Source organism: Maylandia zebra, linkage group LG22 (assembly GCF_041146795.1).
Source record: "Maylandia zebra isolate NMK-2024a linkage group LG22, Mzebra_GT3a, whole genome shotgun sequence".
Lineage (NCBI taxonomy): Eukaryota > Metazoa > Chordata > Actinopteri > Cichliformes > Cichlidae > Maylandia > Maylandia zebra.
The window spans coordinates 22,558,956-22,581,375 of NC_135187.1; the positions used below are offsets into that span (position 1 = coordinate 22,558,956).

General features: G+C 42.1%; 1 protein-coding gene across 1 annotated transcript; it reads left to right on the forward strand.

Annotated features, from left to right (window-relative positions):
• Nucleotides 1–1,365: 1,365 nt before the first annotated feature.
• LOC101464485 (cyclic AMP-responsive element-binding protein 5) lies at nucleotides 1,366–21,119 on the forward strand. The gene is made up of 11 exons (XM_004547839.4): nucleotides 1,366–1,414; nucleotides 3,772–3,838; nucleotides 4,160–4,253; nucleotides 6,017–6,126; nucleotides 7,434–7,690; nucleotides 12,923–13,049; nucleotides 13,313–13,384; nucleotides 17,786–18,166; nucleotides 18,253–18,519; nucleotides 18,608–18,716; nucleotides 20,225–21,119. The coding sequence occupies exons 2-11, from the start codon at nucleotides 3,785–3,787 to the stop codon at nucleotides 20,359–20,361; spliced, it is 1,608 nt and encodes a 535-aa protein (XP_004547896.1). The 5' UTR covers nucleotides 1,366–1,414; nucleotides 3,772–3,784; the 3' UTR covers nucleotides 20,362–21,119.
• Nucleotides 21,120–22,420: the final 1,301 nt, after the last annotated feature.

Genomic DNA, 22,420 nt, shown 5'->3' on the forward strand with positions numbered 1-22,420 from the left:
CTTCTCTCTCGTCTGCAGCTGGTCCAAAATGCTGCTGCACGACTTTTAACCAGAACTCGTAAAAGAGAGCACATAACTCCCATCCTGGCTTCACTCCATTGGCTGCCTGTATATCTTAGAGTTCATTTTAAAATTCTCATGTTTGTTTTTAAATGTTTAAACGGTCTTGCCCCAACTTACCTCTCTGAGCTTCTGCATCTTTACCCACCCCCCAGGTCTCTCAGGTCAGCTGTTAAGCTGCTCCTGGAGGTACCCAGGTCCAAGAGAAAGCTCAGAGGGGACAGGGCCTTCTCTATTGCTGCTCCTAATCTGTGGAACAATCTTTCCCAGCACATTAGAGAGGCCCCTTCACTGTCCACTTTTAAAACATATCTTAAAACCCATTTTTACTCCTTGGCTTATGACACAGTCTGACCCTGATTTTATTGTTTTAATCTAATATGCTGATTTTATTGTTTTAAATGTCATTCTCATCATCATTTTTATACTATTTTATTATTGTTTTTGCTATTTGTGCTAATTTTATTATTTTAAATGTCATTTTAATAATCAGCTTATTTTTTATTTTTTAAATATTTTTTATTTATTTTATATTATTTTAATTTATTTTAATTTATTTCTTATTTTTTAACATGTTCAATGTATCATTTCTGGCATGTCAAGTGTACAGCACTTTGTGTTCAGCTGGGGGCTGATCTGAAAGTGCTATATAAATAAATTTCTTGCTTGAAAGTAGCTACTGTCTGGGCCGTAACACTGACTTTCTAAATGGAAGACTAGTACTTTCTAAAAAGCCCCTTCATTATTATTATTATTATTATTATTATTATTATTATTATTATTATCATGTTGCTTTGGGTGATGACAGGATGTACTTAACGTTTCGTTGAAATCACTTCAGGGTTTCAGCTTTATTTTCAAGCAAATAGTCTCATACCGTTGACTGTCTAACGTTCTGAGAAGAAGAAAAAGACCCGGAGGCTCTCGCTCATTTGGACACGTAAACTCGATACAGACGCTGGAACGTCCCGTTTCAGACACACACCAAAAGTGGGGACAGGATAAAAACAAACAAACAAACAAACACTTAACTGGGTCTCATCCGCCCACCCGGTCTGCCCCGTGTCCCGTCACGTTGCCGTTGGTGTGTCTACCCGGTGGGTCTGTCACTGACTCCGGTCCAGCACCACGCTGCTGCTATTGCTGCTGTTCCGTCCCGTCCCCCTCACCGTGTCGTAACCCCGCCCCTCTCAAGCCCTCTCTCCGTACGGGACCGCAATGATTTAGAAGTTCAGGAATCCCACGTGACGTCACCGGGAGGGTGATGTAATGCTTCTGTAAATAGAACGTATTGTAATCTCGCTCCAGTCCAACGTGGTTCCTCTCTGGAGCGCCGCTCGTCTACTCTCTACTTGTAGGTAAGTCTTTTACTTCCATTCACAAAACTTTCTAGCTCCGCGGCAACCGCTCTCCTGATACTGTGCCTTTATTATTATTTTTTTTATTTTTTTATTTTGACGGTTTAAAAAGAAAAAGGAAAGAAAAGTTGACGGCGGAACTTTTTAGCGAGGTGTCCCGGTGAAGTCTCATCACCCAGCGGAAAGGTTGAGCGCTCCTGTCTATTTGGGGTGTGTGACAGCACTCTCTGTACAGCTGTGCCGGGCTTGTTTATGAGTTGAACAGGTTCCTTTACGGTGCGGTAGGAGGAAAAGACAACTCACACACACAAACACACATAAACACACACACACAAATACCGGTCAAGTTCTTGAGACGCAGGCAGTGACCGTCCGGAGGACTTTTTGGTTAAGGACTGCGATTTAAATTGAGCAGAATGAGCTCCATGCCAGCTGCTGTCATGATTCATCCATCAGATACGGGGGACTTGAAGAAGTGTAGTGAGTAACTAAACCTGGCACCTTTTTAAAAATGATTTCTTTGATGCTTACAGGTGATATTAAAAGTTGTGCGTGTTTTTCTGTGAGTCATAGTAACCGAGTGTAAGTGTAGAACAATGACAGTTAAAAAATGAGGCGGGAAAACTTTTTTGTCAACGTAAATCCTGTCTTAAACTGACAGTATGTTGCCTGGTCTGTTGTTGAGTTCATCCGTTAAGGATGACGTCATTGCGCATTGAAGTGCCCGCTCTGACAGAAGGTTTTGCTGGAAATGTGCTGAGTCTGCTAATCTTGTACAAGAGCAGAAAGAGGGGGCAGAGGGGTTACAAACTGGATGCTGGGCTTTAAATTTTTACATTTGTCTGTAAAATGTGAGCTTGTGAAACACTTCGAGTACAGCTGACTGTGGCACGCTGTTACATACTGCTGATACATAAAACTACTAATAAACCTGCTTTCTGTATTAGCTGAGAATCAAAACCTTAAATACTTTGATCAATCTCCGATCTTGCTGGAATTTTGGTGTTGTGATCACCTAGTTACTGGTTTATTTTCAAGCACACAAGCACACGCACACCTATGAAGTCACCTCTACTTGCCTGGGGTTGGAAAATGGGGGCTGAGGCAGGTTCGAACCTGTCACGAGTAGGCCTGAAGTGCAGCCCTCCCTTCGCAGGCTCCCACCCTCATTCCTTCTCTCTTTCATTCATTGTGTCCTCCTCCTCCTGCTTTCCTCTCCCTCTCTCGATCACTGCCACTTGCCCTTTCCATTTTCCTCGCCATCAACCTAATGTCACTCTCCACCTCCCACCCGTCCTCTCACTCACTCAAACACACACACACACACACACACACACACACACACACACACACACACACACACACACACACACACACACACACACACACACACACACACTTTCTTTCCACTTCTTATGGATGCCTTTACTTTTGCCCTCTCTTTCCCAACTCGTCTCTTCGGCTCTCAGTCTTTCCCATAACATCAGCACGCGCTTTGCTGTCTTCTCATTGCTCTCGGCTCACGCTTACACAAGGGGTGGGGGAGTTTGCAACCTGTGAATATGCTTCTCATAACCACCATCTCCTCCCACAGCAACACTGGTAACATTTGTTGACCCTTGTCACCTGTTGTCACCTGGCTGAGGATTTGAAGACCTTCTTACTTTGTGCTTCAACAGCAGTCTTCAAATAATTCACAATTGCTCCACATCGACGGCTTAATATCCTCGCAGCAGAGGCAACTGGGTCGGTTCTGGGTTGGCACTGCAAGCTGGTTTATTACTGTGACTCTCATAAGCATTTGTGTTGATAATTTTATCCCAGTGACTTGATGTAAGACATGGCGAGTACTTATCCTTTCATCACACCAGTATTATTAACTGATACCCCGATGAAAGCCTAATTGTAGCCTGAAACAATTGCACTATACTTAGTCCCCACTCCAAGTGAAAAGTAAAGCTCCCAATGCTGGAAGGCTTTGATGCCCTTCTTGTGTTTACGTGTAATTACTAATGAGTAATGAAAGGCTGGAAAAAAAACATGGTTTGTACGCTATAGGGCTTGTCCTAATACCTAGTGTATGCTCTCACCCCCGTCCGTTGGCACCAAAGGGATCATTTTCGTCAACTTAATATTGTGTCTCAGGAAGAAACATCCATCATCTGTGGCAACTATCTCATTACACACGGCTTCCACAATAAAGGCACGATAATAGGTGAACAGTATGTGAATTATCCGTGTAAATACAAAACATAAAACAGGGAACCTCAGGCTGCCTGCTGGGTGAGCTCATCTGAGCTGTGATCTGAGACTGCAGGTAAATAAATTCTTCTCACTTCTTCTGTTTGTGCAGGCTTGTGTATGACATGAATGACAAACAGGACAGGCCTTATATGTGCGGCGCCCCGGGCTGCTCTCAGGTCAGTAGAATGCTATATACGTGTGGCATTACAAGGACTGTAATGGTCATTTAAAAAAAAAACAAAAAAAACCCCAGGATGTCAGACCTAATCATCAATGAAATGAGTAACGATCAAGCTGTAGAATATAGGAGGAGTTTCTGATAAATACAAATGTTTCTGAAGTGATGAATAACCTAAAATACTTAACAGACTAAGAGCATCATGATGTCTTAGTCAGCTTAAGATGTAATCAGCTGCTTTAACTGAGAAAATCATCCCGCGTGTCACACAGCTGCACGCATCCCTTCACATCTCTCTTCCTGTGTTGGTGTGCTGCAGCGCTTCCAGTTAGAGGAACATCTGATCATCCACAGGCACAAGCATGAGATGACCCTCAAGTTCCCCTCCATAAAGACAGATGCAGCATTCACAGGTAAGGAAGAAAATGAGCTTCTCTGAGATTTCATCCTAGTCTCCCAGTGACCGCATCTCCTGGCTGCACATGTCTGTGGTGAAACTTCCTCCTTTTCAAGATCAGTGCTTGATATATATTTTTTTTAAAAAGATGACGATATACTATACAGTATGAAGTCAGATAACCCACCAAAGCAAGCTTCCTTCCCTCAAACAGACTACAAATGGTCTCGTGTTGCAGCATGTACAGTATACTCCATCAGATTAGAGCCAAAACACAGATAACAGCACTTTGATTTAAAAACATGGAGAGTAGGTGCACCGGTCTCTGCACGGCCCATGTAAAACACAGTATTTCACTGCTTCTAGAGCTCATGGTTTTAATTTAGCACAATTTAGCCATCATTTAAATGTATATTAATCATTACTGTGCTCTGTATTTACAACACAAATATTCATGAGGAGTGAAAATAAAATTCCAAAATTGTTTAATTGTTTCTAATTCAGTTCTATGCAACAGACTGATAATAGCAGCAAGACTGCTGAACCTTCTCCGATTGTTTTAAAAGCACTGATATTGTAAATTCATCCTCTTCCTATTTTTTTAAGGATGTTTTTTTCTACAAGAGGAAAGATAAAGATTCTTCCTGTTTCAAGATCTGCTAAGTCAGAGAAAATTTCCTTAGCTTGTTTTGTGTGTCTGTGTGTAGATTCAGTGTCCGGTCATGTGTTTCAATGGCAAAAAAAAGAATTTAGGAAAGGTTTGCTCTTAAAAAAAGTAAGCATCTAACAACAGTTGACAATTTCACTCAGACTATATCAAACACATTTGCAGTGATTTCCAGGGAAACAAATGCCCCATTAAGATTAGTCCCATTGTGAACGGCTGTAAAATGCTGATTCTGCATCTAAATTAACTTTGCAAGCCTCACATTTCTGTGTTATGCACTACCTGCTCAGGCTACAGTAGTAGTATTAGTATCTTTAACATCAAAACAACCTCCAGACGATCATATAAACACAGTTTTTAAATATTGTGCTTCCACATTAACATTTCTGTGAATACATACTGACCATGAGCAGGAAGCAGTGGCTTGGCTGCTTGTAGAAAATATGAGTAAGTACGAGTCCCAATGCCAAAACAAGAAGAATTTCCACCTCATCTTCAGCCCGGACTAAAGCAACATATGAGCATAAGCTGGCTTTTGTGGTGGTGTAGAAATCAATGCAAAGCAGTACAACCAAAGTATTACCCCATCGCCAGTGGAAGCCGTGGTGCTGAGAAAAGTGTAGCCACACAAGAAAGGTGAAATCATAAAAGTCATGGAAGCCATGCTGCGATGTTTTGGCTTCATTTTTGTGACAATTTTGGAGGCGAACGTGGCTGTTGGTGTCAATGTTTTCCCCAAAGATTTGTCTGGATGTAAACAACGGCGCAAGATCTGGCCTCTGCAGACTCTCCCTCTGCACCTCCGTCCTGCAGCCTGTCACGCCTCCTGCAGGAACTCCCCTGTCAAAACAAAAACCCTCATGTGACCTCTGACCTCTATGTGTTTAGACGGCTCAGGGAGAGACAGACTGATGTTATCAGGCAGAGACGGAGAGCTCAGCTGAGAGGAGACTCGTTCCTCTTCTTCGCATGACGACCTGCACCACTGTTAATTTAGAAAGCAAAAAAAGCTTAAACTACAGTCTGTTTTGGCAAGTGCTTCAAATTTTTTTAAAAAGCAAATCCGTTTTTTTTCCCTCTCTTTTGTTTCCATTTGGATGCAATGACTCTAGACCAGACTCCGACGCCGACACGATTTCTGCAGAACTGCGAAGAGGTTGGTCTCTTCAAGGAGATCGAGGAAGAATTTCTTCAAGCACAAGAGGAGGAAAACAAGAAGCAGGTAAGTCTGACAAGTTTTTTTATTATCATATTATTTTATTTCACTTAAAATAAACCATCAGTTCTAGTCTGACGTTAGCTGGAAAGAAGCAAGGATTAAGACATGATGCAGATCCGTCCCCCGGTGCTGCTGAGAGTTTATGTTTTGAGTGACACTTGTTTGTGAGGGAGTCAGGCCCGGTCAGACAGCTGCAGATATCTGACCTGCTGCAGGAAAGACACACCGAGCGATCACATTCTACCCTGTAAATTAAACAGCTAGTCGTCACACTCAGAGACAACTAAACAAGTGCACACACTCTCATCGCTGTCACCACAGGCATTATAAGAGAGAAATGTGGCACTCAAAGCAATTAAATCAAAATATTTGGGACAATTTTGAAAGAGCATGTATAGAGAGTGGTAGTATGACTACCAGGGGGGAAAAAGCTTTTTAAAGCTTGATTTTGGAGGCAAAGACAGTTCAATTCATTGTTATTTATATGGCACCTAATCACAGCATCACTCACCTCAAGACTTTAATGTAAAGGCTCTACAATACTAGAGCAAAAAAACCCAAATTAGATGATCTCCAATGAGCAAGCACTTGGTGACAGTGGGAGGGAAAACACACACTTGGAAACCTCTAGCAGAACTAAGTTCAGAGGGGGGCAGATAGGGGGTGGCTGAGGGGAGGGGAGGGAGACAGGACAAAAGACATGCTGTGGAAGAGAGCCAGAGATTAATAATAACCAATGATTTAATGCACAGTGGTGTATAAACACGTAGTGACTGAAGAAACACTCAGTGCATCATGAGAGGGTCACCTGATCCAGCCCTAACTATATATTTTATCAAAAAGGAAAGTTTAAGCCTAATCTTAAAGATAGGAGCTTGTTGCACGGAAGAGGGGCCTGAAAGCTGAAGGCTCTTCCTCCCATTCTACTTTCAAGTACCCTAGGAACCATAAGTAAACGAGCAGTCTGAGACCAAAGTGCTCTATTGGGATGATATGGAATTATGAGGTCTTTAAGATATGGTGGGGACTGATAGACAGAAACCTTTTAAGTGATTTGACACATTTGACAGGTGAGTGTATATAAGCAATATTAATCTCCCTGTGAACAATGAAATTAAAGTTAATATAGGTAATGCTTAAAAAAACTGCTCTGCCGCATCTCATGATGGCTGCCATGTGTCTGCGTTAGTGTCTAAAAGGACTTTGACTGGCACCGTAATCTCTGATCGTAAAAGACTTCAATCATTTACTGCCCCACAAGTTTACAATGGTCTCAGCTGTTTGTCTTTTTTTTTTTATTCTTTCCACAGTCGCTTTCTCATAATGGGCCCTCCTGTATGAGCCAGCACCAGCTCAAACCCCAACATCAGCTCCAGCACCCACCCCAGCCTCAGCACCCACATCCCCAACCACCGCTGCATCATCCCCAGACTCATGCACTGCATCATCCCCAGACACATGGCCCAATGATGGCCCCTAGCTGCAGCCTGGCCGCCCAGCAAGCCCTGTCCTCCTCCCAGTCTGGGTCAGTCATCACCCAGGCTACCTCCACCCTAACACACTCCGAGTAAGTTCACACAGACGCACACACACACATTTACCTACAGGCATCGAAACACATATATGTGTATCTTACATTTTCCCTACATCGCACACGCAAACACATTTCCTTTTCTCATTCTTTCTTTTTCCTCCTGTTATGGACGCATTATAAATCATTCCGCCGCTCACAAGCTGGCGTTTCCGCTGCATAATTCATCACTTCATTAACGAAGTGAGAGGAAGAAGCAGGAAAAAAATTATACGTCAGTTTAGTGAGAGAATTAAGTAACTCCAAAAGTGATGAAGAACCACTGCATAAAAAGCCACTCAGTCCCTTAGACGCTACCCACCCCACCATGCAGCTACTGTCTCTGTTACATGTCTGCAAAGACTCAGAACCAGACCGGAGTCTCTCAGCGCCTGGGCAGCTTCCTTGGCTCCCTGGTTATCACCCAGTTCTACAGACAGATTAGAGGAGTTCCTGTCTTTCATCTGACCAGCTCCCTGCAGCTGCTCCCACTCCTCCTAAAAGGCCGGCTATGAATTTGTGAAACCTAGTAAACAGTCCGCCCTCACAAGTTCTCATAATACACACATACAGGGTTCATTATGTATTCTGCTCTTCATTATGCTGTATATTTACAGCATTCTGTTTGATAAGGAAAAAAGGGTGTTTTCAAGTACTTATTTAATTGTTTACTGACTAATATTACTTGCAACTTTAGGTAATACAAGTAATTTTCATCTCTAATTTCATAAAGAAAAACGAACTCATGCCTGCCACAGCAACATAATTAAATAACTTCACTTGTTTATAATAACGTGTATATCAGGTTACCTTAAAAATGAAACTTAAAAAAACTGAACATTAAACTGTTTATGTGTAACTTTTTATTTAAAAAAATTTCACATATGTCTTTGTCTGCCTCTTAAAATGTTTTTCAGCTAATACAAGAAATCTACCCTTTTCAGTCAGCTTTAATCACTAACAGAAACAGTGTACCTCATATTCTGGGCAATAAGCACAACATGAAGCCTACAGCTTTATTGGGACTAAAGCATTTCACAGTTAGGCCGGTGGATTATCCAGATTAACTCTATGAATGTTTCTAGACAGAGAAAATGCTGTTGTTTGTTTTTTCAGTGTAAACTTTAATTGCTTTAACCTCTAAGCTGTGGTGCTTTAAAATAGGAAAAACTGGAATGAGAAAATGTTTGAAAGGCATCAGCCTCTAGTTTCTAAACATTTGCCAGTTTAGAATGTGGAGGACCAAAACCTAACCCTAACCTTACTCCTAATCCTGTAATAATAATAATGATAATAATAATAAGCATTTTTGGGCCTGTTTGTCTTTATTCTTGTGCCATCAGCCCACCTATAAATACACCTGTACGGGCCTAGGCACACTCACATATTTCTACAAGTTGGAACCATTTTACATTTGCTTGAGAAGATTTTGACTTTTATAGTTTTTCTTTTTTTAGTGTAACATTTTCTCTACCAGTCCTAGTTATTACAGCAATGTCATTTTTGCATTTATGACTATTTTAAGGCTTTATTAATTCACGGGAGAGCAGATGAATGATATTCTGAGATCAAACTGGACACGTTGTGATTAAAAAAAGATTTTTTTGTGTGTTTTCTGGGGTTTAGTTATGCTAAATATAGTAAATAGCGATTCCCGCCCAAATGTCAATCTTACATAAAAGTGCCATAAATATTTTGAGCGACAGCTAAAATCACTTTCAACAAGTAAAACCTGCATTCAGGTGCCAGATCTTATGAATAAAAACAGACTACAAGCATCTTACATGGTCAGTTACAGAGTGGCTAAAAACAACAAACCCCACACTATTGTGGAGGACCTCATTCTCCCTGCTGCTTTAGATATGGTAGGGACAATGTTGGGGGAAAAGGCAAAAAAGACGATACAGTCCATTCCATCATCAAACAATACTGTCTTACAGCGCATCAATGCAATGTCAGAAAATGTTTTACAGCAGCTACTTCTGCGCATACGCCACAGTGAATGTTATGCAATACAGCTAGATGAGTCCACGGATGTGGCTGGCCTGGCGCATCTTCTCGTATATGTGCGCTACATTCATGAAGGAACCATCAAGGAGGACATGCTGTTCTGTAAACCGCTGGAACAAAGGACAACTGCCGCAGATATTTTTCAAAAGCTGGACACATTCATGAACACACATGGACTCGTGTGGGACAGATGTGTTGGCATCTGTACTGATGGCGCACGGGCCATGACTGGGAGACACGGAGGTGTGGTTTCGCGTGTGCAAGCAGTCGCGCCAGATGCCTCCTGGGTACACTGCAGCATCCACCGAGAGGCTCTTGCTGCAAAGGGAATACCTGTCCGTTTGAAACATGTTTTGGACACGAGTGTAAAAATGGTTAACTTTGTGAAAGCCAGGCCGCTGAACTCCCGCTTATTTGCTGCGTTGTGCAATGAGATGGGCAGCGAGCATGAGACATTATTACTCCACACAGAGGTTCGCTGGCTATCTAGAGGGAAAGTGCTGACCCGTTTCTTTGAGTTGAGGGATGAACTTAAAGTTTTCTTCAGTAACCATCCCTTTGAGCTGTCTGAACATTTGCATGATGAAGAGTACCTTACCTGCCTGGCTTATCTGTGTGATATATTTTCTCGTCTGAACGAGCTCAATCTCGGATTACAAGGCGTTTCTGCAACTATATTCAATGTTCAAGATAAAGTTGAGGCCATGATAAAGAAGTTAAACCTTTGGAAGAACTGCTTGGATACAAACAACACTGAAGTCTTTCCTGTGCTGCATGATTTTCTGTGCTCTAATGATCTCACACTATCTAAAAGTGTAAAGCGCGAATGTAACGTGCACCTTGAGGAGCTGGCGGTGCAGTTACGCCGATACTTCCCAGAGACGGACGGCTCAAATGATTGGATACGTCACCCGTTCACCGCCGTGCCTACTTCGTTATCACCGTCTGACCAGGAGAGCCTAATTGAAATCGCCACAGATGGATCTCTAAAAGTTGAACACGCTCAAAAGAACCTGGCGGATTTCTGGATAGGGCTGCGCACTGAACAGCCCGCGCTGGCTAAGCGCGCTGTCAAGACTCTGATGCCTTTCGCCACCACATACTTATGCGAAAAGGGATTTTCTGCTTTAACAAACATGAAAACAAAATACAGAGCAAGACTTTGTGTGGAAAACGATTTAAGACTCAGCCTTTCCCAAATTGAGCCAAACATTGAAGAGCTGTGTGCCTCTGCTCAAGCACATCCATCACATTAAATAAAGTTCTGTTTAATGAAAGTTCATGGCCTTTATGCTCTCGACAAAAAAGTGAATTCTAATAAATCCTTTGATACACTGCTAGTATTAAGTAGTAAAGTTTGTTATTAAAACTCTGTCATTACTAAAAAATATTGATAAATTCATTTGGTGGTGAGAAATAATCGACTGTGCAGTATTTATCTTTATGCATGCGATATTGCAATGTATTTATAGACACTAATTAAGAGTCGTTCGTAGTAGGGGGTATGCGGCTGAGGGTGACATGTCTCAAGGGGTACGTGGCTGGAAAAAGTTTGGGAAGCACTGCTGTAGACAAACAAAAGGCTGTCAAATCTGTTGTTGATTAGATGAATCAAGGTGCCACAAGTGAGTCAGTGACATAATTAGCTCCAAACATCTGTCCAGGCTCAGACAGGACGTGACAGGACAGTGGGGAGCGAGCTGACAGTCATTTATGGCAGCATTAATCAGTGCCAGCTGAATCCAGACAGCATGTTAGTCAGTGAAACCCGCTAAGAGTTACTAAGTGAACTCTGGATCGGGCATCTGGCTGTTTCCCCAAATGTTTACCACCGGTTTCCATAGTGACCTGGTCTGAATGTCTGGCTGCTGGCCTGGTAGAACTGTTGTGGTTATGTTAGGAAATGCTGTTTTGGTTTGTCTGCGCTTTGTTGTATTCTAAAAGGGTCGCATACCCTCAGATTCGGCGATGACATCATTGATGATGACCTCAGCGTGGCCATGCAGGCCCACGCTGTCCGACTGGCAAAGAGCCAGAGGGGTTAGGTCAGCACATGGCACCCTGGGTCTCTGGATCCCCCCCGCGCTGATCTGCAGGCTTTCCACCTCCCTCTCGGGCTGTCATTTTTCTCCACGTCTTTCTTTTCTTTCCATTTTTTTTAAACTTCATCACTCTTTCTCTTGTCAGCGCTTTACCTAAAAACTCTGTTTACAGCTCTCTCCTGGCATACAATAACACATCAGTGCTTTTTGATCACATTGGAGTGTTTAAGGGCTCTCAGAGACTCCTCAGTAACATTTGTTTCTAGTGGTTGGCGGCTTTGATTTGCCAACTTGCCAATGTTTTGACACATCTGCCTTTGAGACTTCTCCGCCATCCCAAAACAATGAGGCTCAGTGGAATTTAGGTTGTGCTACTCCCCATGTCAAAAAAGTTCAACAGCAACATCTTTGCCTAGAGAACTTAATATTCTGGACAATAAGCAGAACACCCTGTCAACAGTTTCGTAAGGGACTATTTCCTCCGTAGAAAGTAGTTCCAGTAAAATCTGTTAAATGTATGAAATAAACAGGATGACTGAAATGCTGCTTCTAGAAAGATATACTCCTGCTTTACTTTAGGAAACTGTGCCAACTCGTTGCTCAGACGAAGGTAAGCCTGCCAGCTAAAATCACTTATCTTTTCCTTTTGAAAAAATATTTGAAGTAAGTAGTAGAAATCAAACATGATGTTAGTTCAGCCAAGTTACCCTCACCTGCAGTGGTAGCAGATCAGCTGATCTCAGTGCTAGCCTACATCATCAGCTGATGGCTCAGCTGATACCCTTGTAAACAGTGGGAGGGCTATTTTAGCTGCTGTAGCACATCTGCAAGCCACTTTGCAACCCACCTCTTCCCTAGCTCAGTGGCATATCTGTTGCCACTGTTACCAGCTCTGTTTTGTGTGAAGGTCCTACACATTAAAGTGCAGGGAGGTCCCAGAACAGCGCCATTCTGCTGGCTTTGTATACATTTTTTGTTTGTAGATTTGGATACAGCTTCCCCTAAAAATAAGACGATATGACCATTCTCACATCTCACCTCCATCTGCCATTAAGACCCAGCTATAAATGTTTCAACTTGCACCTCTTACTGAACCTGGTTTTATGAAACTTTGGCTGTGGACGGCTCTCTAGCATGACCCGTCTCTATCGCTCTCTCCCTCTTCGGCTCACCACAGGCCGGTTCCCGGGCCGCTGTCGTGCCTCCTTCACATGCGGAACAGACACAGGCAGCCGCTGCCAGCCTCCTTACCTGGCACCCTGCCAGACCCCGCCATGCAAGGGGCATCTGCTCAGCACATGACTGTAAGTATGGAAGGGGATGGTGTTTGTCATGTTCAGACTCCCACACATTCAAACACGCATGCCTGATGATTTATAGATGCAGGTATAGTGGACCCATGACAGGAAAATTCACTTTTGTGGATAAATTAATCAAAATGTCAAAACTCCAGATGGATGTGACCTTTGGGGGAACTCTTCATACTTGAGGTTTATGTGGATACAAGCTGCTGCTTCCCCTTGTCACAGCTGAAAGATTCTTTTTGTGTCTACTGTTTCTTCTTCAGATGGAGAAGCAGATGTCTTGTGCAATGGGTATACCGGCTCCTGTACACAACCCCTCCTGTTCTTCACCCCAGGTAGGTGATCATCAGTCAGTCTGACTACCTTTTTCCACTATTTCCATTATTGGAGCTAATAACATTATATTAGCATTACACTAATAATGCATTACACCACAGCTGTTTATGAAGAGTGGATTTCTGCATGTTTCATCAACTCCCAGCATATTATATCTTATCCTAACGTTTTGGTTGTCTGTGGTTCAGGAGGCAGAGTGAGGTTGAGTGAGGTAAGCTAACAATTGAAAGGTTGGAGGTTCAATCCCAGTCTGCACTTTGAATCTTTCTGTGGCAGGATTCTGAACCCTGCTGCACTCGGTGTGTTTTATTGTTAGACAAAGCACTTAGGTGTAAACTAAAGTGCTATATGAATGACTGATTGGGTGACTGAGGCTTATAGTAAGCTCAGTTAGAACAGAGATGTCCATTATATATACCCTTTACCATCCTGCTCCAGCTCATAACACTGTGTATCATCATCACTCAGAACATCCGGTGCAATATTACTAAAGTCTGTAAAGTAGGAGTGTGTTTGTGTGTGTATAATAACTTATACTGATCTCATATTCTGATATCTTTATATTGATATATATGTATTTGAATATATTTTTGTCTTAACTATATGCACCACTCAGAGAGTTGCTCCAAATTTGGTTGTACACCTGTAGAATGACAAATAGTCGCGTTCTATTCTAATCTGTTCTATAATGGCTCAAAATGTGGGTGATTTTTCAATAAAGACAAATTCATAGTGTTATGTAACACTTAAAAAAAAGACACCCGGCCTCACCTTCTGCCTTTGCCATAGTCCTTTCTAATCAGCACAGACAGGAAATAGAATGTAACTCTACCCCCAAACACACACACACACACACACACACACATTGGACCACAGGAAGTCACAATCTACATGCTCCCCCGTGGCTTTCTCAGTTGTTTTATTTCCCTTGCGTCAACAAGCGTGCGATCTTTTCGCTTGTAAATTTTACATATCCTCTTTTCACCTGCATCTGGAATTAATAGTTAAAAATATTTTGCTATCAAAAGCTACCTCAAATGGGAAAACTGTGAAATAGCCCCACACACACAAACACACACACAGGCATGGACGCAGGTTGTGGCTTCTTGTGGAGGAGCTCGCATACAGAGTGGCAACTGAAAAGTGGTTTCAGATTGCGGAGCCACTCAGGTGGCAAGTTTACTTCTGACCCTCTTTTCTTACACTCTCTCACACACACACACACATACATAAAAGGGTACCCGATGACCCAACACATTCTTACCTTACCTTAGCTTTTATTACTGAAGCAACTCCTTACTTTAAACCTTAATCCTGATGCAGAATCTTAACCCTCAAACAACACTTTGACTTTTTGTCAGGTTTGTAACACTCACCAAGATGCAACACATTTGTTCCACAAATGTCCTCAGTGGACGCAAAGAGGTGGAGTGAGTCATCTACATATTGGTTTGTCAGTGGTTCAGTCCGGGATACTTACCCCCCCGGTGCACCTACTGTGAGTGTATGTGTTGTAGGTAACGTTCCTAAAGTACACAGAATAAAGTGCTGCATGAATGTGTGTGTGTGAGCAGGTGAATGAGTCTTGTAGTATAAATCTAAGGAATTATATTGGTCCTCGGAAAGGTTTTTCTTTTTCGAAACAGGCCTCCGCTTATTTAAAACATCAGAAAGTGTGTTAACGTGCCTCTGTTGTACAGTAACGCTACACGCAGCTCAAGTGGAAAAGTAAACATTTGACAAGTGGATCAGTGTTTCATGTACAGTTTTGTGTCTTCATTCACTGATCCCTTCAGACAGAAATATCAACGTGGTGTGTCATCCAAGCCAAGGAGACCCATGATGTAATCGCCGGCCTCAGTGTCAGGGTGTTTCTATCTAGTAAACACAACTGAAGGACTCGTGTCCCGCTCTATTTAGTGTGTGTGTGTGGCTGTGCGTGTGTGTATGACTGGCAGCCTGGCTGGCTGGTAAAGCTGGCACAGACAGCTCAATGACCTCATCCTTGGCACCAGTTAAATGTGCTCTCTTTTTACTTCACTGAATGGTGAAGAGAGAGAGAGAGAGAGAGAGAGAGAGAAATCTGCTTCTTCTCTTAAAGAAATATTGTGTAACAGGGAGCAGATAACAGTATTGCCAGGGAGGGACTGGAATGGGGGGGGTGATGTCATGCTCCAAACATGACCTCTCCCTCTCTTGCTTTTCTCTGCTGAGTGTTGGAGAAAGGTGAGATGAGGTTTAATTTAGCTCGTACAGTCTGTTTAGTCAGATGATACACGGGAATGATAAAGTGTGAAGGTATCAAGCTGCAGACGGCAGCATTTATTGGAACACGTTATCCCTCTCATCAACAGTTGTCTTCGCAGTTGCGGACGCTGAGGAGAAGTGGCGAGGATGGAAAAGAAGGAGGGTTTGACCCGCAGATATTGTTTGCATCGAGGTGCAGGACGCGGCTTGAAGTGGCCCGTTGCTTCAAAGAGAACCTGCTGTTACTAATTTAGCAGGCGTTAAGGATAAACCATAGACTGAACACTATGACTCAAGTCTTTTGACTGTAGCCACATTTTTTTTTTTAGTTTGGAGTCTAAAGTTACCATATTTGGGGAAAGAAAGTTGAGTTCTTAGAAGGCTGTATCCATACACTGTATGGGTGAACTGCACAGCCACAGATGGCCACTAATTAGTAATTTTCTTGCTATGATATATAAAATGAAATGTAGGAATTTCAGGCCAGTAGTGGAAAGAAAAAAAGCTGTCTCACTTGACCTTTGTAAACATTTTCCATTTGAGTTTATAGACTCAGTTTATGCGCCATACAGATAATAAAAAAATGAGGTCTGCTTCATAAATCTTGATCATGCTATGGTTCAAAAGACCACATTGGCTATTGAGCTGACAATCACAAGTCAGTAGCCAATAGTCAGACCCGCCCCTCTCTTTCACATCCATTCTTCACAAGCAAAACACCGTCGCCAGCTTGAGGCTTCAAAGCGGGACCTCAAAGCAGTGCGTGACGTCAGGGCAGCTACGTCCATCTTTTATACTGTCTGTGGTTCTTATCTACCTCAGATATTATGATGTCATCATATTGCCTAGCAGCTACACATCCAAAGGGCTAAAATTATCAACTTGTAGTGTTTATCCACTGATAACACCTGATAAAGGCATCGTATCATTTTAATTTCACAGACGCATTATTATTTTTTTCCATGCACTAGTACTAATAAAATACTAAAAGAAACCCTCACGCAACAAAGTGGAAACAGTCACTTGCTGAATTGCTCGTTTGTGCCGTAAGCCACACAACAATTGATAATTCCATTAAAAATGCTCAGTCCAGAGGTCCAGTTCAATGACTGGCCAAAACTGGCCACTGTCAAACTTTAAAAGTGTAATTAGAAGAATGACAAAGAAATGAAACTGCAATACAATTTCTATTAGGGGAGTATTCACAGAGACCAAAACCATTCTTTCAGAAGAGTTTAATCTTGCTTTTTAATGCTGTTAAGTTGGGCGTTTTAACATAGTCATCTTTCCTTTTTGACAAAGCATATAGTCAAGGCTGGATCAGGTCACGCTGAATCCTCCTTTAGTTTCACTGCAATAGCTCTAGGCTGCTGGGAACTTCCCAAGTGTTTCTTCTTCACCGTTCCTATGTGTTTTCACACACTCTGCATTGAATCGTGAGCTATTATTCATCTCTGGTTCTCCTCCAAAGTGTGGTTTTGTCCTGTCTTCCTCCCCTTGCCCCCAACTGGTCACGGTAGATGGCCGCTCCTCCCCGAGTCTGTTTCTGCTGGAGGTTTCTTCCTGTTAAAAGGGAGTTTTTCATTCTCACTGTCACCGAAGTGCTTGCTCATAGGTCATCTGATTGTTGGGGTTTTCTCTGTTTTCTTTGAATTATTCTAGGGTTTTTAACTTACATTATAAAGCACCTTGAGGCGACTGTTGTTGGGATTTGGTGCTATATAAATACAGTTGAACTGAAATGAACAGTTGTCTGTTGGGATTGTCTCACTGTGCAAGCCAGCCTCGTGTGGTCATTTGAGGAACTGCAGTTTTATGGCCTTTCTGTGTGGTTATAGGGCTTCTGAGCATTCTCTAACATATTGACCATGAAAGGGGTAAATAAATATCTTTATAATCCAACATGAAAAAGAAAAGGAAAGTCTTCCTCAGTTGAATTCACGTTAATTGTTTGTATTTTCTTAATCTGGTTACTAGTATATACTTATTATCCTCTGAACACAGTTCAGAGGCTGATATCAGAGTGGATAGTGGTTAGATCTCTTCAGATTTCTAAATCATTGCACATAGAAGTGATAATAATTTAACTTTTTAATAGCATCACATGATTAATTAACTTGTTCTTTTTTTGTTTATTATCTATTTCGGCTCAGAGATCCAAGCAGACATTGGGCCACCATTATCAACAGCACCACCCAGGAATGATCACCATCAGTAACAATGTGCCACCCATGGGCCACATGATAGAGATGATGCCACAGCGTCACCAGACACCTCCACTACAACAACAACAACCACAACAGCAGCACCACCATCATCATCATCCTCAGCCTCATCCCTCACAGCTTCCGCCTGTGCCTCTTACCTACCAACAGCGGTGCCATGCTCCCCACCCACAGCATCTTGGAAGCACCCAGAGCCACCAGCTGCACCAGGCAGGGAATTTACCACCTCACGCTCAGGCTCACCAATCACCGCCTTCACATTTACACCCAGGCTCACCGCCTGCACCTCCACTGTCTGCTCCTGCGCAGGTATAATGCTTTATATTTAACGATGGCTGGGTTTTTTGTGCATTCAAGCACAGTTACTTGAAAAAGTTGTTGTTTTTGTTCTGCAGTTATCACCAGTTGCACAGCAGATGCAGCCTTCCCAGCCATCTCACACTCATGCAGTGCAGGCAGGCGGTAGCTGCAGCGGAGGTGGTGTAGGAGGAAGCGGAAACCGTCGAAGGAGGACAGTAGAGCAGGACCCCGACGAGCGAAGGCAGAAGTTTCTGGAACGTAACCGGGCCGCAGCCACCCGCTGCCGACAGAAGAGGAAGCTGTGGGTGTCATCACTGGAGAAGAAAGCTGAAGAGCTGACGCACACAAACCTTCAGCTACAGGTGGGATGTGCTCTGAGCACAAGACACACTCACATCAACACAACCTACACTTCGAGAGTGCTTACCATTTCACTGTGTTTGCTTCCAGAACGAGGTGACGTCACTGAAGTCGGAGGTGGGTCAGCTGAAGCAGATTCTGCTCACCCACAAGGACTGTCCTGTCACTGCTCGGCAGAGGGAGGCACAGGGGTACCCCAGTGAGTAAAACCCCCCTTCCCTGTAACCCTGTGTAGAAATCTCACCAGCTTTTCCAGATGCCTGACACCAGTCATCTCCATCCACCACTGAGGGTGTAATTCACACATTAAACCTTGTGTACCCACAATTACACATGCACTCGCTATTACACAGGGGGTTCTTAAACTTCTCGAGGCCAAGAACCCCTAAGAGGGGAGAAAATGTCCTAAGAAACCCCTCATATTTTCTGATTTAAATGCAGCTTTACCTGCTGACTTAATATAGATAATAATTAAAGCTACTTGCTAGCCCGCATGTCAAAAAGACAAGAAGCCGAACAGCTGGAATGGTTAATTACACCCTGAGAAAAGTGTGTGATAGCTGATGATAGACTGACGTGATGTGTCACAATCACATCTGATGGCGAGCTTCTGTCAGCCCAAAGATAACACAGGCAGGAGTAAATGTCCCCATCTGTAAATATGCACTTTTTATTATAAAATTATTTTTTTGCAAATTATTTGCCCTTTGACTTTTGGATGCAGACACCTGGTGCTCCCACTTTGAGAACCACTGCTCTACACACCGAGGACCTTAAAGTGGACCTATTATGCTTTCTCCTATTTTCTGTCATATATACGCACTGTTATTAAAATTGGTACCAGTTTTTTATGTATGTACATGTGAGCAAAGAATTTGTTTTTTCCTCATGGACATGGATGTGTATGATGTCAAGAGAGGGGATATCCTTATGTGGTTATGTCAGGTATGCAGCCATGGCTGTGAGCACAGAAACCCCACCCAACCTGCTTTTCAAACCTTCTGTTCTGGGCACAACAGTTGTTTCAGAAAGCTGACTAAAAAGGGGAGGGAGACGAAGGGACAAACAGGAATTATCATGAAAAATGAGCATAATAGGTCCACTTTAAACTGTGTCTTAAAGTGCTAAACAAACAGCACAAAAGAGTAAAGTAACTCTTGCTTGTGTCCAAAAAAATTAGCAATGCACTTTTGAAGAGATCAGGGGGAAAAAAGCACTGCACTCTTGATTTAATTTAAAGGAATATCAAGTTTGTCCTTCTGTTTTAATGAACCACACCGCAATGGTATTTGAGATAACTTGTAGTACCATGCTACTAGCATTGTTTTGCCTTGCATGAAGCTAGCAGGGAACAAGTTGCCTTTCTTGCACTCCACAGGCGGCTTCAAGTTTATGTCAAACAGTGACTGAAACTGACCTGTAACGAAAGATATTTAAAAAGTGAAACGCTGTGGCCTAAGCAGACAAAGACGTATGTGTCAAGAGTTTCTTAGAACAAAGAGAGATGCAATATTGGCACATTTCATATTCATATATTTCTACTGTTCTTTATACATGTATGTACAGTATTCAATTGTTAAAATAAAGGAGCTATTTTCATTTAATCTCAAATGCCGTGGCTTTTTATTTGATGCCTACAATCTCCAACACCAAAAAGCAGAGAGTCAGAACTTTATAAGTGACTTTGACAGCTGTCTCTATGTCCAGCTGCAGGGGTGAGCCCTGGAAGAAGTCCCACCCCTGCAGGTCCTGGGTTTGATCTGCAAGCCATCCAACATAACAGCATCTCCACTTCCTCGACGTCTGGAGGCGATTCGGGCCACGACCTCCAGCCCGGACACTAGCCTGCAACGTATAGGTGAAATCCCAAACTGGATAGGATTGGGATTTTATAAATCCATGTGAACGCTTGAGGTATTTTTCAACACGATCAGCAGATTTTCTGTGAGAAGATCAGAAACACTTACTGAGAGAGAGAGAGATCTGTCGCTTCATTTCTCCAAACAGGTGCATAAAATGCACTTTCTGAAAGCCTTGTTAAAACTGTGATGGCAACTGGATCCTGTGTTTATTCAGATAATGTCTGTTTTCTTTTGACATGAGCCTAACGTTGCCTCCTACCTACTCGCTATGATACATCTTTTTAGTATCATTCTCTGGCATATCTTGCACTAATTCAGAAAAAGAGACTATAACTTTTTTTTGTTTGTTTTAATTGGGCAGCTCCAAGTGCACCTTTTTCCATTTTTGAGCAGAGGCAGCTTACCTTAAATAACACAACAAAGTTTTTGTTGTTTTGGGTGTTTTTTCTACAGGTAATTCAAATTATAAGATAAATATTTTATCCTAAAATTTCCCATTTCATTGATTTGTAAATATTAGTTAATTAAACCTGCAACTGTGTTGGAAAGCCACTGAAAACAGTATTTTCTTTAAGGCACTTTTTTGTGACTGCCTTGAGTCACTGAGTAATTATAAACTACACTTCATGTCTCAGTCCCTGCTAGTTTAATTAAATTTACACAGAAGTTACACTTTTTGTACTGTAAAGACGCTGACAATCGCTGTAAACCTAATGCAAAAATTAAAAAAAAATATTATTCTGGTATCTTTTTGTGAATCATTGAAATGTGTTTTTACAACGTCAGATCTGTCAGATTCATATTTGTTTGCCTTTAATTTTGGTCAGCTGGTGGCTGTGAGCAGTGAGACTGTGGTTCTGTACTTGTGGTGCGGTCTATCCTGCCATCTAGTGACTGTTTTTATTAGTGAGAGCAAAAATAAGAGTAGTCATCAAAGTGTGACCAGGATTGTTTCTGTCTCGTCTCATACACAGACAGAAAGACTTAAGATGAACTTTCTGCATGTTCTTCCTGTGGAGATGTGAAGGTCAGCCCTGTGATGGCCTGGCTACCTGTGCAGGGTGTACCACCTCAAAGTCTGCTGAGATCCTGGATAACTGGGCAACTACTAACAAAAGTGTCCCAGACTTCAAAGGATAGTTCTCCCAAAATGTAACCTATTGTTAACCAGTTTTTGAAAATATCAGCCACAGACATGACTGGCTTCTCTTGAAAATAGTAAAAGTAAGCAATACTTTTCTTGTGATGCTTAAAGTCCCCCCAAAATGTATTTTACTAAACTCTTTTGAGGATTTATGACCTAGTTACTCAAATATATCCACAAGCTTCGCTGTGGGGTCGTTATGCATGCATCTATCCATGACTAGAGGCGCGATGTCCACCCTCATATGCTAGCTCCAAGGTTATTATGGTTAACTGAAACGAAACTAAAAAAAATAAATATTATTAAAAAATAAACCTTGAGTTGACTAAAATAAAAATTGAAAATGGCATTTTGAAAGAAATTAAAGCTAAGTGAAATGATTTTGTGAACTTGGAAACTAACTAAAATAAGATAATAATATAAAGGAAAGAATACTAGTTTCAGTATCTTAAAAAAATGTTTTATTACAACTTGCCTGATGAGGCATTCATGGACATGTTTGAGACTCTGGATGTCTGCAACACTGTGAGTCAGCTGCTTTCAAGAAGTTATGCGTTATTATTGTAATATCTGTACTGATTTTCCCAAATCTTGTGTCTAAACATATGCCCGCCATATTCGCTTCCATTATATTCAATGGAAGGAATCTACATGGACTAAAACACAAATAAACAAACAACCAAAAATATGACAGACAGGCAAGTCGAAAAATATGCAGTTTTGATTTTGGCGTGAACTGTCCCTTTAAGGTCAGCTGTCACAAACCAAGAAGCTTTAATGTCTAACATCTTGACTGTCTGATGCTATGAAAAGTTTGTGTGCAGACAATTGTCAATGTGTGTGTGTGTGTGTGTGTGTGTGTGTGTGTGTGTGTGTGTGTGTGTGTGTGTGTGATTT